This window comes from Choristoneura fumiferana, chromosome Z, assembly GCF_025370935.1.
Source record: "Choristoneura fumiferana chromosome Z, NRCan_CFum_1, whole genome shotgun sequence".
Taxonomy (NCBI): domain Eukaryota; kingdom Metazoa; phylum Arthropoda; class Insecta; order Lepidoptera; family Tortricidae; genus Choristoneura; species Choristoneura fumiferana.
Genome location: NC_133472.1, coordinates 18,098,014 through 18,121,115, shown reverse-complemented (window position 1 = coordinate 18,121,115; position 23,102 = coordinate 18,098,014). Strand labels below are relative to the sequence as shown.

Sequence of the window (23,102 nt, the reverse complement as noted above, 5' to 3'; positions counted from 1 at the left end):
TATTAAGATATGGCAAAATCAGAAGTTGTCAAATACCGTATTGTTACATTTTAAACGAGTCGATGATAATGTAAGGTTTTGTTGCTACTAGAAATGTCACTTACCATGGGTAATTAATTATGACATGCGAAAAGTTACAACACTTTGAAAGATTAACATGGATACATCTCTTTGTAGTTGACTGTACCTTAAGCTTGTTTCTTATCGTACGTTTCTATTATTGATAAAATGCGTGTAGTTTCTAAATTTTCTTTTGTTTCTTTGACTTCGGTCTTTCTGAGCTTCGGCACAAAAACTTTAGCTACCGGATCCAGTATTCTCCAAAAAATTTACTAAATTTGTACTTTATTATATGCCGTTAAAATGTGAGCAATCAGATTTATGGTTTCCGAGTAATACACGTGTAGGTATATTTTTTTTACTTAAAATGTATAGGTGTAAGCGTACCTTAAACTTATTTCTAACTACAAATTAAGCAGAAAAACAATACATGTGTATAACTTAGAAACCATAAATCTGATTGCTCAAAATTTAACGGCATACTAAAGTACAAATTTAGTACTTTTTTTTTTGTAATAACATTTGTCAATAATCAATAGGTTCATAGTAAATTAGCATACACCCGCCGCCCGCCCTGCCAGTCAGGCAGGATGGCGGGTGTACCTTTACATTGTAATACGAGTAACTTCATGTACAGAGGGGTACATTTTTTTTAAAGTAGGTACTAAATAGTACATTTTGAGTACATTTTTTTAGTATAATTGTTTTTTATATTTGTATAGATGCACCCGCCATAGTGACTCTCACAAAATTAAGCAAATTAAATTTCGTGGCAAAAAAACTTTTTTGCTATGCTAAAAAAAATTGAATTAATTATATGTTAGGGTACTAAAAAGGTAGTAAATACTTATTAAGAGATAAATTAGTTGTTGGCTCGAACTGTGTAAAAAAAAAGCGGCACTTTCATACTCGTTTTTTTATTGTCTATCGAGGTACTAATTATTTTAAGTTAGGTATTAAATAGTAGCACATTTCCAGACCGTTTAAAACGTTCACTCGTAAAACCTTTTTTTAAAAAGCGAAATAAACAGGACCTCCATAATTTTCGTCCAATAACTTTAGTACCGGTTTTCTCAAAAGTTTTTGAAAAGGCCTTTCTTACCAGAGACTTGCATTTCGTAGAAAAACATAAAATTATCGCAAGAGAGCAATGTGGATTTCAGAAGCAAAAATCCACTACACAAGCCGCCTTCTCACTCATACAAAGCATAACACAATCTATTGATAAAAAGAACACGGTAGTAGGAACGTTTTTCGATTTGTCAAAGGCGTTCTATTTTGTTAACCATAACATACTTCTCCGTAAATGTGAGAAATATGGCATCAGAGGAAATGCTCTGCAGTGGATAGAGAGCTTCTTGAGAAATCGCCTACAGTGTGTGGATGTTGACAGAATAGGGAAAAATAATGAAAACTTAACTTATCGTTCAGGTTTTAGACATAACAAATGTGGAGTCCCACAAGGGAGCGTACTGGGCCCTTCCAAAAGAGACATCATACCCTATGTCGCTGTTTGCTGATGACATAGCCGTCATTATACCAAATAATGATAAGACACTTTCATATGAGCATAAAATAAACGATACCATAGAGTCTATAAACGCATGGCTAAATAAATAAAATTACGAACAAATGTAACGAAGACGTGTTATATTAAATTTTTAAACCACAAAATGCATAAATTGGACCCCAAGGTCCAATTTATGCATTTTGGACCCAAGTTGTTATGTCAACATCATATACTTGAACAGGTTTTCACGATGCATACAGGCGATCGCTGACATCTTAGTTAGCTCAGTGTAAGCTAGATGGCGCTTTCCTCAATAAGGGATCTCTGAGCAGAATGGCGGACGAACTTTAGAGGTCGCCACCGTAGTTTTCCCTTGACTCATTTATTTACGTAATAATATGTATTTAATATGTATTTATTATTTACTTATTTATTTTATAAAAGTAAGTATTTTATTACACTCATTTACTACAAGAGTTTGTATGACTAAATATAGCTATAACCAACTCACCCTTGACCGTTTTTGCCAGCCAAGGGGGATGTTGACGATCAGCTGTGACCGGGGGAATTTTAACTGTAATATTCTCGCCCTTAAAAGCTGAAGCACAGCTGTAAAACACACATTCAACAGCTCACACTACACTAAACAGCTCCCTCGAAAGCTCCATACGCCCAAGACTTGGTAAGTTCTCCGATATTTAACTCTTGTGTTTTTCTGTGTATTTTAATATAATTATTTTCTTTATAATTTAACTTTGTGTAATTGAACTGAAGGCTTTCCCTGGCCAGGGAATCTTTTATTTCAAACATTTGTTATACCTAATATTTTAACACTTGTTAATTTCTCTCATCCGTTGTTATAATACTCAGAAACTATGTTAATGCTTATTACTTTTATGCAACGGATGCTTACCGGTGTTAAAATAAATTCAAACTCAGCTTAGTAACGTTTAATTTCAAATGTAATCTTCTAACGGTTATTTAGTGAACCGTTGTATTCAAATTTTAACAGTCACTTAGGCTATTTATTTTTTCTTTTGCTTTTTTAAAATAATTATATAAAACTAGAATCACTTTCCTTTGCCTGCCTGTAACTCCGTATGATTGTCTCTGCCACACACTGCAATTCAGCACACCCTAAGAGTTGGTGCATCGCTGCAGAGGAGTGACTGGCAAACAATCTAGCACTGGACCACAACTGACACCACCTAATTTACAGGGCAGCTCCGTACGGCTTCAACCTTCACAAGCTCCGTACGGCTTCAACCTTCACAAGCTCCGTACGGCTACAGTTTGCAAAGCTCCGTTCGGCTACAACTCTCACGGCTCAGGCAGCTCCTTTACGCCCTAACCTGACACTAAGCCCTGACGGCCTTAACTTCCGGAGCTCTGCATATCCTTCCTGGCTCGTCCAAGACCCTGATCGTTCCGGCGTGGAACACTGTCCAGGCTGCTCGTCCTGCCGCCCTAAGGCCCCTTTTGACCTCGGCACCGACGACCACTCAGCTGGACCAGGCCCCCCTGCTGTGGCCAGCCCTCTTCGCTCCGGGTTCTTCTCTCCGACTCCAGGGAAGTGTAGGCCAGGGAGACCGAATAATCAGAGCCGACCTCTCAATAAAATCGCTTGAACTTACTACCTGAGATTCTCGTAATACTGTTACTTTTAATTTTGTCATACTAGGCCTGTTATTTTTTGTGTTCAATTTTTAATTAAAAAATTGTTAAAACGTCTTATTGTTTTACTCAAAGAGTAACCTACTAGGCCTCCTTTAAGGTCAAACCTCTCCTCAAGAGGTCTGCCCTTGACAAGGTGAATGAAACCAAATTTTTGGGTATTACACTAGACCAACACTGTTCCTGGAAGCCGCATATAAAAGTAACCTATAATAAGTTGGAACGATTTGTTTACGCTCTCAAACAATTGAGATTAGTTTCAGGCGAAAAAACTGCTCTACTTGCATACCATGGCTACGTAATGTCAGTTTTGAAGTATGGCCTCTTAATATGGGGAAATTCTGCAGACATAAACAGGGCTTTTGTAATCCAAAAAAAATGTTTGAGAGCGGTTTTCGGCATAGGACCTAGAACGTCTTGCAGGCCTATCTTCCAAAAACTAGGATTACTAACATTGACTGGGTTATACATTCTTAAGGTAGCTTCATATGTGTGGAAAAATTTTACTTCATTCACCCAGCTAAAATCGAACCCAAGGCTTAGAGTAAGAGACAAATTGAAAATACGAACTGAAATATAGATGCACAGAAAAACCAGATAAATAAGACCATCACTGGGAATCGAACCCAGGTCCTCGGTATTCCGTACCGCGTGCTATACCGCTACACCACTGATGGTCAACGGTACCGACACGAATTTCCCCTATGCACCTCATATCTCAGCTTGTTTGTTTCTTATTTAGCCACTTAAGCAGTGACGCTAGCGACATCTATGCCGTAGCCCTCATCGAGAAACTTTTTTCTGCACTCCATTGGAACTAACCGCTCACCCGGACAAGAGATATCGTTACTAAGCAATCAAATTAAGATTGTTTTTTTTTTTGGAATCTTTTTGTATTTTTTTATTTCAATTCCAAATTTTTACTTTTACGGTCATCCCGTAAAACCTATGTATTTTTTTTATTTCAATTCCAATTTTTTACTTTTAAGTATACAGATATCTAGAAGATTCCAGATAGGTACAGCGCGCAGTGCAGTAATCAACAACAATTTGACATTATTATTATGTATAATTTGCATGCCTCTATCGGTTAAACATGTGAAACAAACAATTATAATTGTTATAATAACCACCTACATTGTACTTACCATGTTTAAGCAAATAAATATTCTTTCTTTTTTTTGTTTCTTTTACGCACAGAGGGCATCGCAGCCTGTGTGAGTACAAAATGATCAAGCCAGCGGCTGCATAGAAGTGCATCGCTAAAGAAAGTATAGGTATCTGACATGATTCCTAGCCTATCTACGTCCACACAACACCACGATTGTTCGTTGCAATGATTCATTAACTCTGCATAAAAACGTTCACTTGGATGAGCGTTGAAATCACCCATCAAATACACAGATTCTATGCCAAACTCATCAATTATCGCACTCACCGCTCCCAGACAGTTCGTGAACTCCACCAAATTGTCACTGCAGTCAGTAGGCATGTACACACACACTACTACAAAAGGCTTGATTGTCTTTATTATGTATAATGGTAGTATTTTTATATTGTATGTTTCTAGAACTTGAATTTAAAACGATTGACAGCGATATACATGCCGTAGCATAGATTGCTCCCGACAGCCTCAGCGGCTGGAACTATATATGCAAATTAGTGATTAGTTCTACCATGTTCAACAATAAATCTAAATAATTGAAGAATAACCATTTTTACTTCATCTGAGTTTAAAGTCACGCGCTTAGACCCCCATTACCTAAGCTCTTATCAAGTTACAGTCCCCACAGTACCTACTAGCTCGAAGTCGGTGGCTCAGCACGAGTCAACAGGAATGGAACAGTAGTCGTCTACCTCACCCAAAGGTAGTCACCGACTTCGAGCTAGTAGGTAGGTACCTACCTAGAAAAATCTTTTCAAGGGTTTTGTAGTCGGTTCCATGTTTTGTTTTTTTTTTTTTTTTTGGAGTCGGTTTTACTTTTTTGTTAAAAAAAATCTTTATTTCTCACGTTTTAGTGACTCGTAGCCAAAGTACATCTCACAACAATTCCATGAAGCCCAAACACGGCTTACTTTCGTTGTTTTATAACAGAGTTCCGTTGCCTACCTTCCGGTTTCAGCATCAGATCAGTTCGAAAAAATCATTAACTTTAAGCTCCTTCTTAGTCGCTTATCTAGGTATATTAATAATGATCGTTTCGGTTTGTCTCATGACGAGCGAGCATTACTTAGCTTTGACGAGTTCCATTGGTCATCTACGGTCTTCTTCATCAGGTCCAGTTTACCAAATGATACTTTCTGAATGTAAATGCTTATCTAAATGCTAAAAATGCCAAAATCGCCATAGGTATGCCTATAAAATTTGAAGTTAGCCCTCGATTTCCCTAGGATCCCATCATTTGGTGACAATGGGTAATGGGACCATCTCAGAAATTTACCCTTTCAAATAGAAAAATAATTTTGAAAATCGGTCCACAATTGACTGAGTAATCGGCGAACACATAATAAAAATACAAACATTGGAACATAGAACCTCCTCTTTTTTTGAAGGCGGTTAAAAAAGCTCAATGACACGTTTCTGAAACGTGGTTTGTCATAAATTATTTCATTAATATAAATGCGTTAGTGTTTTCATTCTTGTTGTTATTTATTAATACCAAAAAAATAGATAACATTTATTAACATTTCTATTTTTTATTTCATTTTTATTTTTCTATTACATAAGTTTCTCATCTTTATTCACGAAAATAACGACAAATAGGTAGATAGATATGTGGTCAACTTTGAGTACTTAGGTTTAGCCACTTGCATAATGAAATATAAATAGTAACTCTACTTGGTTATCGCTTATCAACGTCCAACCCTGGATCTAGAAAGCTGAACTTTTAGTTGGACTTCGAAATTCCCTCTTTTTATAGAGACAAGAAAGTGAATGTATTTTGACATATTTCCATGGGACGAAAATTCTGAGATTTAGAAAAAGCCACTGGCATTAGCTAGCTAGCATAACCCGAAACTGATTTATAAGTGTTCAATTTATTTTCTTTCATCTACCTACTATTTTTCTCGTTGTCGTTAGGTGAAAAATTGTGTGTTCCGCTCTACTGTAAAGTTGTTTAGCATCTCGTGCCTTTGAAACCCTCGACTTCGCTCAGGATTCTTCTTTTGAACCACTCGCTTCGCTCGTGGTTCAATCCTAAAATCCCTCGCTTGCTCAGGTTTCAATATGAGCACTCGTGCCAAACAGTCACTTTCCAGCCTTGCATAACAAATAACTATTGTAGGTGGTTTGGTTCATCAGAGATTTGGAGTTAAAACCTGATTACGGTAACCGATAATTGTGGGAGGATTACCTAATACCTTTACCTGCAAATTTTTCTGCCAAATTGTCCGGGGGGCGAGGAAACATGTACTTATAGCACACTTCTACGCATTGTCGTACACTCATGTAAAAAAAAATTGCGTTCCTCTGAACAAAGACAATGACTCTCACGGTAGTTTCAAGTTCAAAAAATGGAACCGACTACAAAACCCTCGAAAATATTTTTCTAGGTACGTACTAGCTCGAAGTCGGTGACTCAGCACGACCCAGCAGTAGGGATTGAAACCCATAGTAAGTAAGTGAGGTAGACGACTATTGTTCCACTCTTGCTGGCTCGTGCTGAGGCACCGACATCGTGCTAGTACCTATGTATGTACGTACCTAGAAAAATATTTTCATTCAATCATAAAATAAAGTACAAATGACGTTCTTGTTAACAAATTATCCTCTTATAGGTTAGAGAAGTTGTATTTTTTTTTAAATTAAGTTACCAAACCGCCGCGAGACTTTAAAATTTGTATGAAAATAATTTTCAAAATTTACAAAAAAATGTTTTTACTAACATCGATAGCATGTATCAAAGAAAATAAAGAAAATTTGTATTCTTTAAAATAAATACACTATTTCTATTTTGGGTATACATTTCAATTTGCAAAAAAATAGTGTGAGTTCGTAAAAATCTCTGAGACAACTAGTATGAGAACGATGTTTAATCATTCTGCATTGCACAAATAGCGAAATCTACGCAGAAGAAGTCGCGGGCAAAAGCTAGTAGTATAAATAAAACACAGTTGTCACTAAATGGTAAATACAACCTATAATATTCTGGAGTTGAGGGGATCTACCATCTTTCCAGCCATTAGTGCTACGTGAATACTGGCGTCCATCACAAAATATAGGAATGGATACGTCGCAGAAAAGTGGACTGGGGGCCGATTCGTGTATCCTGAAACAAAATTATTTAAATATTAAGGTCTTTTGTTTTCCCATTGATGGCAGTTAGGTAAATCTAAGTTATTTTTCACGTCACTGCTCGAAAATGTGGCCACAGATAACTTAAATCCAGTACCCAAAACTGCCTAGGTATATACAATATGTACATACATTTAACAGCTGACTCATTTATGGCTCGCAAAATACGACAAAAATGTAACACATTACGAAAACAGCAGGGCTACTACGAAACTCGAAACTGGAAGTTCGTGCTGTCGTGCGGTCCCTCTGACACTTATACTATTTAATACGAGAGCGAAAGGTACCGCACGACACGAACTTCGAGTTTCGAGTTTCGTAGTAGCCCTGCTGGTCGTATCAATACCGGGTGTGGCCTGTAATATGAGCAAATAATTAAAACATAGATCATACTCGTCAAACTGAACAACATTCGTTCAGCGACTTTTAGAAATAATTCGTTTTTTAATTTTTATTACACTTAAGTTTATTCGAAGAAGCAATTTTAAGAAATGCTTGATGTTTGTTGTTTTTGCTCGTATTACAACAAGGCCACACCCGGTATATTTATCTCACAGTACGATATGACTTTTTAGAATATATTTCAGTATTTCATTCTCGGCGTGCTGAAACGGGTGACACTCTTTCCCGGCCCGGATAACACCGACATGGAAATACTGTGTACCCCTAGTGTAAGTTTTCGGTACAAAATACGTCTCGATCGCGTTCGCGTTCAAATCTCAATTTGTATGGAAACACGAACATCGCAAACGTTCCGCTAGAGGCGCTGTTCGTGTTTGCATACAAATTGAGTTTTTAACGCGATCGCGATCGAGACGTATTTTGTAACCGAAAAATTACACTAAGGGCGCTGGCTCTGTTTTTTGTGTACACGCCATCGAAATAGTAAGTACTACGTAAAGTTGTAGTACCTACTTACTATTTCGGTGGTACACGCCCATAGAATCTGCAGGGCTACTACGAAACTCGAAACTCGAAGTTCGTGTCGTGCGGTCCCTCTCGCTATAGTATAAGTGTCAGAGGGGAATTCAAATTCATTCATTACCTCTCATATTTCGTTTTCTAGATTTTTTTTACCGTACAACGGCAAAAACTACTAGACACTGGCAAAATTGTCCTCGAATGGATAGCCATATTTTTTTTTCAAGAAACATCAACAAGTGCCAGAGGGACCGCACGACACGAACTTCGAGTTTCGAGTTTCGTATTAGCCCTGCTGGTTCTGACAACGCGTTACGTGACGTTGTTTTTTTATTTAAATAAACGAACTGAATTAAAATATCCCTATTTAGCAACACTTTTTGTTATGTGTAATATATTCATTAAAACATTGCTTAGATACACATCAAATCATGTATTTCAATGGAATGGAAATCAAAATTACATGTCAAACGTCAGACTTGTCAGTCATGCCCAAAGAGGTATATAACAGGCCTCTGCCCTAAAATCCTGAAGATTCCTGCTAGTTCCCCGTCCCTATTGACGTCTGCAGCATCTGGTCAAAATGGACTAAAACCCGTTCACTCAAGAGTTCTTGTTTAATCTTATTGAAAGCCTCTTCGCAATTTAGCGACCATACAAAATATTCATTTTTCTTTAATAAATTGTTTAATGGACTCGAGATTGAAGCCAGATTAGGTATGAACTTATTGTAGTAATTGGCCATACCTAAAAATGTCCGCAATTCATTAATATTGTTCGGACGGTTGGTGTCAAGAATCGCTTTGACTTTTTCTTTTGTTTTGTGTAGGCCGTTCTTATCAATAGTATGACCGAGGTAATTGATACATTTTTGCATGAAGTGACATTTGTCTTTGTTAAGCTTTAAATTGCTTTCCTTAAATTTTTGCAATACGAGTTTGAGTCGAGTAAATAACTGTTCTTCAGATGATCCTTGTATGATAACGTCATCAAAGAAGCACTTGACACCTGTGATGCCCTGTAGTAATCTGTCCATGAACTTCTGCCACAAGTTGGGTGCTACCTTTACGCCAAACATAAGGCGGTTGACTCTGTAGGTGCCTTTGTGTGTGCTCAGTGTCTGCATCATGGCGCTTTGTTCGTCCATAAGCATGTGTAGGTAAGCCTGGCTGATGTCTAATGTACAGAAAACTTCGCCGCCGTTCATCTCCGCTAGAATGTCTTCGATGATGGGTATCGGATACTGTTCATCTTTAATGTACTTGTTTAAAGTTACCTTGTAGTCGGCGCATAGTCTGATGCTGCCGTTCGGTTTAACAATAGGTACCACTGGCGTGCCCCACTCCGAGTTATCTACTTTTGTAATGACTCCTTGTTGACAGAGCCGTTCAATTTCCTCGTCAACTTTTTCTTTTAGTGCGTAGGGTATTCGCCTCGGCTTGACGAAGATAGGTGTCGTATTATCCTTTAAGGCGATGTGGCCTCTGTAGTCAGGAATGCAGCCTAATGTGCCGTTAAATACGCACGCGTACTCTTCCAAAAGATCATCGAGTTGAGGAAGCATGTTCTCTTTGACCATGTTGATTTCTGCCAGGTTTAGCTTTATTGAACGTATCCACGCTCGACCAAAAATAGGGTCTACGTTTTGTTTGATTATGTACAGCTTACCGTTAAATGTTTGGTTCTTGTATTTACAGGTGACATAAGCAACACCAAGAGGTTTAATAATTTCTCCCGTGTAAGTTCGCATTGTGACATCGGTTTTGAATATTTTCTGTCTCGACTGAATTTTCTTGAAGTCTTCGAATGACATTGATGACAGCGCAGCCCCTGTGTCCACCTCCATTTGCGAGCTTTTACCGTCAATGTATACGTTAATCATATATTTATCCGTATTATTGGATCGGATAATATTGGTGTTCCATGGTGTATCATCATCGACGGTGTCGTGTGTGTACGTTTCTTGTAACGTTGGTGAATTATCTGTTTCAATTTGGTAGTTAGTCTTCACTGATTGTAAACAAACTCGTGCCACGTGTCCTTTACGTTGACATTTGTTGCAGACGTCGTTGATGCATTTGCAGTCGTTTGCGCGGTGATCGGTGCTTCCGCAACGAAAGCATTTGCCTCGTAAATCTCGTCTAAATAGAGGTGCCTTATTGTTCGTCGTTCGATTCTTGTAACGGGTATTTACTTGATAGTTGCTTTTGGATGGTTGGGTTATGAATTCGCTATCCGATTTTGCTAGTTCTATTGCAGTTGCGGTACGAACTAGGTCGACAAAATTTGTTACGGTTTGCTTCTCTAAAATCTTTGTTTTTATGTCACTGTCGCGTAGTCCTCGGATAAACTGTAATGTTAAAAAGTTGTTGCAGATAGATTTCTTGCAGTTGTCGCATGTAAATTCACAATCTTGTGCTAAGCGCTTCAGTTCTGATGTGTATGTCATTACAGATTCATCAACTTCTTGCATTCGTGATATAAATTTATGCTGGCACGCCCAAATACTCGGTTTGGGGTCTAAATACTCTGTTAAAGTTTTGCTAAGTACCTCGTACTCTAGATCGCGTGGGTCTGAAGGTGAACAGAGGTCGTAGGCCTTCTGAAGTAGTTCCGGTGGTAAAGAAGATAACAGCATCAGAGTTTTTGTACGCAGGTCGTTGTAATTATGTAGTTGTATGTACATTTCTAACCGATTTACAAAAATTTTAAATGTTTCTTTTTCTTGAAAAGGTTGAAAGTTAAGTGGGTGAGCTTGAGGTTGCGGCGGTCGCGTCGGGCGCGCCCTCGCTGCGCGGAGTGGCGCACAGCGTCGACGGCGCCGCGGCGGGCGGCGCGGGGCGTAGAGCTTGAAGTTTCAGTTTCAGTTGTAAAATTTGTTCTTGTGTACTGTACCTCTGTTCGATTTCAGCTTCGAATTCCGTTTCGTTTTGACATTCGATGTCTGACTGTACCTGATCGAATTTCTTTTCATAGTTTTCTAGGTTTGCGAGCCTTATGTTGGCTTCGTATTCGGTGAAATTTCCGTCAATTTGTGTAAGTTGGTTTTCCAGCTTCGTCAACTGGCCGCGTACCGATGCACGTGTTCTGTGTAGTCGTGTGAGTTCGTCCATCGTCGCCAATTTGTAATATATTCATTAAAACATTGCTTAGATACACATCAAATCATGTATTTCAATGGAATGGAAATCAAAATTACATGTCAAACGTCAGACTTGTCAGTCATGCCCAAAGAGGTATATAACATTATGTTTTACGGGAATCTCTCGACTGTATTGTGCGTTAATTTTATTTTGCTCTCCCAAGTTGGCAACCCTTTTAATTTATGTTTTAAGGGTATTCAAACTGAAACTCAAACTCACAACATTTATTGACAAGAAAAACACACTACATCACAACAAAAACACAGTAAAAACATAAATAGGAGAAGAGAGGAAAATAAGAGATATTGTGCTGTAGTGTGATGCCAAAAGGACTCAGCTCAGCATATGCCGTAGCCCTGTAACCAGAACTGCAGCGCTGGTTTTCAGCTGAACCCCGGTGAGTGTGCACCCACGTAACCGAACGCGTAATTATTGCGGGAAAAGAAAAAACTATATATTATATATAATATAATATATATATATAGTATATATATATATATATATATATATATATATATACACATAAATCATGACAAATATATGCGTACAATATATGCGTGGAAATTTGTACAAGAGGATTTAAAAATAAAATTAGGGACGCCTCAAGTAAGTTGGAACAACTCGGCCACCAACAGGTTGTTCTTTTTGGTATTCAAAAAGATTTCCTTGACCTCTCTTCGACTGTACCTATATTTTGTTTTCTTCAGTATTCGTTAGCGTGTTACGTAGAAGCATATTGATGTAGTGAGTGTTATTAAAGTGAGTTCATACTGTAATGGTTGTGGTAATGGCGTCAAGAGGAAGATCAACTTTTCTTGGCCTATAAAAGCTCTCATGCTGACCTGCCAGCGAAACTGTGCCAAAAAATGACACTGAAATTTGGAAAACGGCTAAAGAAAAATAAAAAAATGAGGACCACCACCATAGCCCAGTATTTAGATTTAGATCCCATCAATGCACAATAAGAACTTTGCATCTAGCGGGGGCTATCTCTGTTTGCATCCCATGACACGGACAGAGATAGCATCCGCCGGATGTACCTACACTTTGCCTTTCATTAACTTGTCGAAAGGGTCTCTACGCGTTCGGGACACTTTTTTCCCGTTGACGCGGAACTAGTCTTACCTAAGAAAATAAACAACAGACACGTATATTCCAACCAAGCTAAGTTTGCACCTTGTTGGAATGCCGAATCCCGCCCGCTTCCCAGCTCGCCTTCCCGCGAACCCACGATCGCCCCTGTCGCGTCAGTTCGGTTAGCATTAGGGAATGCAAACCGGTTAACCGATTAAATGGCCTGTTTAATGGACCGATTAATTACCGGTAAAAAAAACCTAAAACCGGTTTTTTACCGAAACAGGAATATATGAAAAATGCATTGAAATATCGATTTTTAACACCGATACTCCTTACACAAATAAATATATCAATAATCCTACCAATATTATAAACTAGCTGTTGCCCGCGGCTTCGCCCCCGTTGTTTCTGTATTTTTTCCCATAAAAACCTTTTCCTGACAGTAATGAACACAATAAAAAAAGAATTAGCGAAATCGGACCAGTCGTTCCCGACAGCAACACATTTTACTATTCATTTTTATTTATATATATATATATATATATATACTAGCTTTTACCCGCGGCTTCGCACGCGTAAACTTTTCGGTCTGGTAGTTGCAATTCAAATTTTCGGGATTTTACAAAATTCCCCTGGAAATTTTCAAAATTTATATCGTGGTCTTCATTGACGTTGTGTTGTGAATCTCTGTACAAAATTCAATACCCTAAAACCCAGTGCTAAAATTAAAAAAAAATCCCAATCCAAATTCAAATTTAAAATTCAAATTCATTCATTCAGTAAATAGGCACCTTTACACGTTATTTTTAAACTACCAGCGCTTTCGGAAAGACCATCATTGCCAAGAAGAATGCGCCGCAAGAAACTTGGCAGTAAGTCATTTTTTCAAAATAAAATACTTAAAAACTACAGTATACAATTAAAGAAATAAATACAAAATAATAATAATAATAGTACAGGGATGTATGGGGTCCCTTAGTTACAAAACTTTCCCGTGGGAATATCGGGATAAAAAGTAGCGTATGTGTTATTACAGACGTCCGGCTACCTACATACCAAATTTCATGCCTCTAAGCCCAGCGGTTGTTATTTCGACATTTTATCCCTAGGTATCCCGTGGGAATATCGTGTCAAAAAATCGTCTATGTATTTTTCTAGACATCCAGCTACCTACATACCAAATTTCATGACTCTAAGCTTAGCGGTTATTATTTAGAGATTTTATCCCTATCCCGTAGGAATATCGGAATAAAAAATAGCCTATGTGTTATTCCATAGGTCCAGCTACCTACATACTAAATTTCATGGCTCTAGGCCCAGTGGTTGTTATTTCGAGATTTTATCCCTAGGTATCCCGTGGGAATATCGGGTCAATTAGTCGCTTATGTGTTATTCCAGACGTCCAACTACCTCGTTACCAAATTTCAAGACTCTAAGCCCAGCGGTTATTATTTCGAGATTTTATCCCTATTCCGTGGGAATATCGGGATAAAAAGTATCCTATGTTTTAATCCAGGTTATAAACTAACTTTTCGCTAAATTTCATCCAAATCCGTCCAGCCGTTTCAGCGTGAAGAAGTAACAAACATACTCACTCACTCACTCACTCACAAACTTTCACATTTATAATATTAGTAGGATAGGATAGGATATAGGATATCTGACTTTACGCCGCCTTACGTCCTTCACGAAGTACATATTGTCAGTGACAAACTCAACGCTGAACAAAATACGTGAACTATAATATACATACCTAAGTTAATAAACATCGTAAATTGATAATCTACTTCTACACGCATGGATATTATAACATCTACCGGTATGTCTTATTCTTATTTATTTGCTTTTATCAATTAGAATTAGTGAACCAATTTTGATTTATTTACAGTTCCAAAGCTAAAAAATGACAGATTTACGGTAACTTTTTGTTAATAGCTGGTAGATTAGATACATAATACATATACTTGATGATAATTAACTAATACACGGATTTATTCACGGGTTGCACTGATATTTAGCATTATAGGAGCGTGCAGGAGATAAGGACTAGCCAATATAAGTGTGGAAAATGTCAAGCAACAAGGGCTAATAATTAATCATAAAAAATCACGACACTAAAACAAAGTCTCCTTTACCTGTCATTAGTAGCTGTAGCTGTTCTAATCTTCTGAGTGAATGATTGTTATGAAAGTTGGTTTAATAAAGTGTATACGTTAACGATTTTGGTTTGGCGTGCATGTCGGTATGTATATCTACTGCCTGCTACTGTAGTAAAAGGAGTGGCAAATAAATGATGTAGTCACTGCCTCGACTTTTTTCCTCGCTTAATGCATTGTAAAACGTTGTATGATATACGTGTCGAAAGTAGGAAATTCCCAACTCGTGACGGCTCAAAACACTCGCTTCGCTCGTGTTTCAAGTTCTCCGCCACTCGTTGGGAATTGCCTACTTTCCGCACTTTTATCATAAATAACTATTAGAGGCTCTTCAAGTCCGTCTTGCTTGAAGGTACAACGCCAAACGCACGGAACTAGAGCGTGGTGGTGTTGTTCTTCAAGAAGAATGCATACATAGCGGCAAGTCATACAGAGGATGGAAGAGGATAACCTTCCGCTACCTTAGCACCGTGGACGATGAGAAAAGCTTTTAATTCGGTCAAAACATGAGCGGCGCTTGAGTCTCTCCAGCGATTCCGTAGCCCTATACTACGTAGTGCAAAATTTGAATTTCGTATCTTGCCGTCCCGCTGATGCTTATATTATTTATTATGAGAGTGAGAGGGACGGTCCGATACGAACTTCGATTTTCGAATTTCCTAGTAGCCCCCAAGAACAGAGCTCGAAAGCAAATCCGAAAAGAGTCGTTAGAATAAACAGGGAGATGTCAATCATATATCTCGGAAATTGTTTACTGCCACTTTGGAAGACGCCTTTATGCTTCTGGAATAGAAAGGGCTAATCATCAATGTCAACAGCGAAAACATCACTAAACTTTGTTTTGTCGACGATATCGTACCCAACAAACAATTTGGCGATAAATATAGAGCAAATAGTAGTAATAGTTTTTGGTGACACTATGGAGCTAATTAAATACGTCAACTGACGATAGTAAAGTGATTCAATAGAAATTAGAAAAATATAATAGCTCGAAGCTGTAAAGTGGTGCTATAAGTTATCACGTTATAGATTGTAGTTGCCGCTTTAGGGTGATTTTATCACTGAGTGCTCTTTTGGAGTGTCTAAGTACCTACTAACGCGTCTTAACGCTGTCGCTCTGTATGAGTGTTATGTTTACCTTCAAGTGTTAAATGTCGCCCATAGTGTTAACTAAGCCGTAGGTCAATCCTAAAGCTACACAAAGGTTATAATGGTAGTTCTAATAACTCCCAATAAGAGAGCGATATAACGGAGTTAAGGTACCCCGTTGAAACACTGTGTAGCTGTTTTAGCGTTTAAGGTGCTATAAAAGAAATTGAAGGTACAGCCCTTTAAGAGCTTCAAGTTCTTTAAGAACGTTTGTGTGAACGTTACTTACTCTTTAAGCCCGTTTAAGATGTTTCATATGTAAGAGGCCCTAGTATTATGTGACCAAAAGCTGTTTAGCATGATTATACTTGAAGCTAAAAGTTGGAAATTAGGTTTTGATACGTCTTTTTTAACTCATACAGAACTAAACTCCATTGAAAGGTGTTAATAATCATTTTAAGTGTTTAAAATCGCTGCTATATACATACTATCGATGCAATAGAGATATCGGAATGATTAAGAGTTACTGATAATAACGCCATTTTTGTTTACAAATAATAACCTTAAAATGCCAGACATATCAGGAAAATTAAGTTCAGTTTACTGTAATATAGTCTTCAAAAATATAATATCTAGTGACTTTAGTACTCACATTTGAAAACCTAGCCCTATTATTATTATTGTCTAAAATTTTAATCAAAACGTATAAATTTCTAAGGCGCTTGAAAATTGAGATGTAAAATCTATATCTTTATATCGTCGCTCGGCAGGCAAAAGTACTAAAGCGACACTTCGTCAACTTTACAGGAGAGCGATTTAAAGTTTTTTTTTTACGAAAAAAAATCATAACTTTTGAACCAGACAACCAATTTTGAAATTTCCAGGAATATATGACACATAATTTAATAGACCATAATAAGGTCTTAATAATTCATAGCAAAATCCACTGGTTTAGGAGATAAGTGTCGCTTTAGTAAGTTGTCCCCGAGTCATCGAGCAAATGCAATCAGGCAAAAAGACTAAACGTAAAAATTTACCTCAAACGTCATATTTCAAATTTACTAATGTGATTTTACGTCTCAATAAATTTAGTATGTTTTTACTAACTACACACATTTTTTTTCTTATCAAACTGTGCGTAATGCTGATTTACCAAATCGCAAGGGAAAATATATTCCAAAGTACCTACTGAACAGAAATTATATAAATAATATTCATTAATAATAATAAATATTAATCATCTATGCTAAAATTTCAATAACTTAACGTTAACTGTTACTAACACTAGACTTTTGTTAATGTTATAAGGTTATTAATCAAAAAGACACCATCTAATTTCTAACTAAATGCACAAAAGGTTTTTTTTTTCACTATTATTTTTTGAGGTATTTTTATTATTATCATGTCCTAGTATTTTTGGTGTATATACAAAGCATACGCTTAGGTTTAAGGATGAAATAATACGTAAAATACCTTAATTTATTTTGTCGATAATAACTTTAATTAGCATTTCAACAAAAGTTTCAGAACATTTTTTTTCTATTTTATACAAATAAGTCATTCATTAATTCATTCAACATTATAGTACTTATTAGTACCTAATAAGTAAGAAACCCGAGTAACAAACTGAAGCGTCATGGTTGCTATAGCAACTTTAGATATATTATTGGTCTATATAACGATTAAGAAATATAATGCACTATTGGTACAACAACATTTGTTATATTCTCATGATCTAACTATCCGATATCATGGACTTGTAATATACCAAACTAATAATATACTAAGGGGCTGTTTCACCATCCATTGATTAGTGTTAACTGGCGGTTAGGTGTGATGCCGTCTCTATTTGTTTTGTAGGAATAGACAGCGACGGCATCACATTTAACCGGCGGTTCACGCTAATCAATGGATGGTGAAACAGCCACTAACAGTACTATGGTATAATCAAATAAAACGTCCTGAGACCTTTGCTGAGATTTAAGGACTGCGCTAAGTGAGACATGGCCGTCTTCAAAATTGACCACCTAGACTGAGAAAAGTTGGCGGAAAAATGCACTGATTGGCGCAGACGTGTGTTGGAGGGCCGCAAGTATTGTGATGAAGGCTTGCCTGGCTCAATGCACTTGCTTGCTGACAAGAGACAGAAACGAAACCAAGGCCGTTCTGCACCAACATACGCAGACTTCTCTTGTCAGAGATGTGGACGAACATGTCGCTCTCGCATCGGTCTAGTCAGCCACCAAAGACGTTGTGCACAGGCAACACACCAAAATTCGTCTGGAACAGACGCGTAGGCCTGATTGATGGTATAATGTATGTGATATTATATCTAAAGTTGTTATACTGGTCATAACACACCCTGATGGCCATTCGGTTCCACCATGGAGCCGCAGCTGCATTTATGAGGCATACAAACAAAAACAGTTGGAGAGCTACCTACTGCCACCCGCAATGAGTCGTTGTCCAAGGGTGTTCCCAAATAAGGAACAGGCAAAGCCTATAACGACGTTCGCGCTTTGACTTTTGATGCCGACTTCAGCCTGGCCAAACCCACCCCAGTGGTTACACTCATAGGCCGTGCCAGAGCGTCCCTAGCCCCCTCGTCATCCCAAACTCATTGTATCTGCGGAGCCCCGTGCAGTGACGCCAGTCTCATTCGCCAGTGCATCATCCACATACGAAATGGTAACCTTTATGAGATTTAAAAATTTAAGAGATAAGGCCTCCAACTCCATGTGCCGATCCGAGGAACGCTGGCAAGCCCACATCCGCCGCACGCCGCAAACCGAGGCCACCGTTACATATGGGCAAGGACGCTTGGACTCATTGCTCATCCGCAAGGGACACGTTCAATACAGTCTCCTTTGTATCTCTCAAATGTGACGTCAAAAGAAGAAGTTTTACCCGAAAACAACCACTGGAGTGGTTTCCAAAAAATTGGTTATTTTTGGAACTGCGAAACACATTCGTAACAGAGTCAAGATGAGATGGGTATTAATACTCTTCAAACGTTCCTGGGCGAGCAAAATAGACGCTTCCTGGTCTCTAGTGCACTAGAAATGGCCTCTTGGAAAATAGAAGAACACAAGAGGGTAAAAATCGCCGTAGACAAGGTTAGAAGGAGAATGATAGACCTGGTGTAAAAAAGGTACAGGGTGGGAATGTATTTTTTCACCTCACCTAAAAGAACATCCCTCTCGCCAGTATTGAACGCGTTCTTGAGATCCTACTTCAAGACGACACAGTCAGGATTTCCGGGTTCCGTGACGAAAGTGCGTGTTGTGGATCGCGACCTCACACCCCGTCAGTGTGCCAAAACCCAGCTGAAAATGAGCTGGTCGAATTCCGTCTAAGCTCACGGCTGACCCATTATGGAATGACCCTAGTGCTCGCACCACATCCTCCAAGTTTACCGGCAAGGCTTGAATGGACCGATCCGGCTCTCGAGGGAAAGTTAACGTGCAGGACGCGGGAGGATGCTTCGTACGCAAGAACACAAGCGTCTCAAGACCCGGAGGTGCTACCGAGTCATCTGACATTAACACGCGAACGGCCCCCCACACACCGGCCTCATATACTTTGGACTCGATAGTCTTAAGGACAGAATGCGACCTGGAGGAAGCCTGCCCGTCACTACTAATTTCAACCAAGTCCAATGTTCAAGTTTGGTCTCAGTTTGCGGCGTGTGGAGAATGTGGGTTTGCCAGTCTTCCTCACATCAGTACATGGAGTTATTATAGTGGCCTTGTCTCTTAAAATTAAAAATTCTAATGAAGATGGGGTTACCATTCCGTCTGTGCATGGTGCACTAATAGCGTCGCTGCCTCGGGCTCCGCTGATATAACGAGTTTGGGATGTCGTGGGGGGCTAGAGACGCTCTGGCACTTGTGGGTGGGTGTGCCACTAGAGTGGATTTAGCCAGGCTGAAGTCGGTATCAAAAATCAAAGCGGGAGCGTGGTTATGGGCTTTGCTTGCTCCTCATTTGGTAATACTTCTGGACAACGGCTCATTGTGGGTGGCAGTAGCTCTCCGCCTGGGCTGCGATGTTTGTGTGCCTCATAAATGCATCTGCGGCTCCATGGTGGAAGCAAATGGCCATCAGGACTTAAGATGGTCGGTATAACAAATAACACATAATTTCACAATATTATGCTTTAAATATTAAGTATTTAGTAGTATAATGTGTAGATAGAGAGTAGAATAATATATCTAAAGTTGTTATACCTAGCCACCGGTACGCACCCTGGCCATTTCACGCGTTGAGTTCTCGTCGGTGTTCAGGAAAATTTCCGCGCCGCTACGCTCTCTTTGACATACTGAAGAGGGCTTTAATGTCCGCCAACATCCTCTGCGTTCTGGAGCCTCCGGTCCTCTGTCGAACCGACAGCAAAAGGCCAGATGGCTTAACTTTAGTGCCATGGCAGAACGGGAAGTGTTTGCTGTCGGACGTTACGTGCGTCAGTACTTTCGCCGCCTTGCACCTCAGCTGAACACTCCGCGGCAATCCGCGGTGGATTTTGCGGTCAAAAAACGGGAGAATTATTCGGCTATTGTTTACATTCGGGAAGTGGGACGTCGAATTACGGGAAGGGGGTCTCACGCCCGCGCGGGTTCGTACCCTGGTGCAAAGATTGTCTATCGCCATTCAACGTGGTAAAGCAGCCAGTTTGATGGCTACCTTTGCGCCAGGGACAACTCGAGGGGGCCTACTGGACTTAACTTAAGCTATTTATGTAACATTAATAAAAACAAATTAAAACTTCTTACTCTAAATTTCAAATAGGGCCGAACATCATCTTCATTTGATGCAAAAAGAACCGCAGCGATCAAATTATAATTTTTGAATTTTGAAGTAGATTTACTATTGAGGTTGACTGGTAGAGATCCCTTAAAGGGGATAAGTCCGCCTTTGCACAAGTATCTCAAAGTTTGTCAATTGTGTTGTGTTTCTTTTCTTTTGTAAAATAAAGAGTACAGACATACATACTATTTTCTTTTATCCTTTGGGAACATAAAAAGAACTTTAAGTTTTAAGGAATAATACTCATTATAATTTATAAATTAAGTTATAAATCTTAAGAAAATACGATGTTTATATGTACTAAACATCGAATTGCAATGATATTTTACTACGTATATATACTAAACGCTTTTTGAATACACGATAAAGGTCAATGGTAATGACTAATTTCACCAAATCTATAATATTTCGTGAAGTTTTTTTGCTAATCCTATTTGAATTGTATGCTTTTGTATATGTTAAAATGGCTAAAATGCCAAACGTATGTTTTAGTTTTTAAGAACAAATAGCTAAATTCTTATAAATTAATTCTTATCAATACAACCAAACGACTAAAGGTGTATAAAACTTCAACTCAAGGAGGGCATAATAACTAAAGTGACAAAGGTATTTTCTTTTTTTTTGCACAAAACACTAAACGTCCAACATTTGTAATCTAGAAAAATGGCAAAAGACTGAACGACAGTAAATCTTAAAATGGCAAAAAGGTAACAGTACTAAAATGAAATTAATGAAAGTGATGCTGCATTAAGTGATTTGCTTCCCAAATTTAAGCGTTTTTTGAAAGACTAAAGCGCCAAAAAAAAGTTAAATTTTGCTCCAATCACTTTGAAACCTAGACAGTTTGATGCAGAAAAATTCGCTGATTCTGGTGATATGCATAACTCATTTTAGCCCAAAGTGTCGCTTTAGTACTTTTGCCTGCCGAGCGACGATATATATAAAAGAAGAAACTGACTGACTGACTGACTGACTTATAGATCAATGCACAGCCCAAACGCTGGGCCTAGAAACTTGAATTTGGAATATATATTCCTTAGTAGATGTAGACGTCCACTAAGAAAGGATTTTTCTAAATTCCCACGTGATAGGAAATAAATGGGATTTATATTTTCACTTCAAAGTGGCCTTATTTCTGTGAATATAATTATTAGAAACTGCACATTTGGCATGCAAGTAGGTAATACTAACAGCTAAAAACAGTTTCCGGATTTTTCGAAATTCCCACGGGATAGTGAATAAATGGGATTTGTATTTTTACTTCCAATAAATGACCCTCTTTCAGTTACTATATTATTAGAGACTTTACATTTGGCATGCAAGTAGGTAATACTAACAGCTAACAAAAATATTTCAAGTTTTGTCAAAATTCCACGGGATAGGGAATAAACGGGATTTATATTTTCGCTTAAAAGTGGCCCTAACTCCGTTATTATAAATATAAGAGACTCCAAATTTGGCATGCAAGTAGGTAATACTAACAGCTAAAAACAGTTTTCAGGGTTTTTCCACAAACTTTCACATTTATAATATTAGTAGGATAGGATAGGATATAGGATATCTGACTTTACGCCCCTTACGTCCTTCACACAGTACATATTGTCAGTGACAAACTCAACGCTGACCAAAATACGTGAACTAATTAATAACATAACTAAGTTAATAAACATCTTAAATTGATAGAAAATCTACTTCTACACACATGGATATTATAACATCTACCGGTATGTCTTATTCTTATTTATTTGCTTTATCAATTAGAATTAGTGAACCAATTTTGATTATTTACAGTTTCCAAAGCTAAAAAATGACAGATTTACTGTAACTTTTTGTTAATAGCTGGTAGATTAGATACATAATACATATACTTGATGATAATTAACTAATACACATTTATTCACGGGTTGCACTGATATTTAGCATTATAGGAGCGTGCAGGAGATAAGACTAGCCATATAAGTGTGGAAAATGTCAAGCAACAAGGGCTAATAATTAATCATAAAAAATCACGACACTAAAACAAAGTCTCCTTTACCTGTCATTAGTAGCTGTAGCTGTTCTAATCTTCTGAGTGAATGATTGTTATGAAAGTTGTTTAATAAAGTGTATACGTTAACGATTTTGGTTTGGCGTGCATGTCGGTATGTATATCTACTGCCTGCTACTGTAGTAAAAGAGTGGCAAATAAATGATGTAGTCACTGCCTCGACTTTTTTCCTCGCTTAATGCATTGTAAAACGTTGTATGATATACGTGTCGAAAGTAGAAATTCCTCAACTCCAAGGCTAACACTCGCTTCGCTCGTGTTTCAAGTTCTCCCACTCGTTGGAATTGCCTACTTTCCGCACTTTTATCATAAATAACTATTAG

The 23,102-nt window shown here is 38.1% G+C and overlaps 1 protein-coding gene and 1 long non-coding RNA gene across 2 annotated transcripts in view; one reads left to right on the top strand and one right to left on the bottom strand.

Moving 5' to 3' along the window:
- The first annotated feature begins 2,023 nt into the window (after window positions 1–2,023).
- LOC141430784 (uncharacterized) lies at window positions 2,024–3,919 on the top strand. The gene is made up of 2 exons (XR_012451658.1): window positions 2,024–2,252; window positions 2,790–3,919. It is a non-coding gene; the product is annotated as an uncharacterized lncRNA (long non-coding RNA).
- A 3,426-nt stretch (window positions 3,920–7,345) lies between these two features.
- LOC141430718 (uncharacterized) overlaps window positions 7,346–23,102 on the bottom strand; it is a 54,709-nt gene continuing 38,952 nt past the window's right edge. Inside the window, exon 5 of the mRNA XM_074091594.1 lies at window positions 7,346–7,515. Within this exon, the coding sequence (XP_073947695.1) occupies window positions 7,385–7,515 (131 nt within the window). The 3' untranslated portion in view covers window positions 7,346–7,384. The remainder of the gene's footprint in view (window positions 7,516–23,102) is intronic.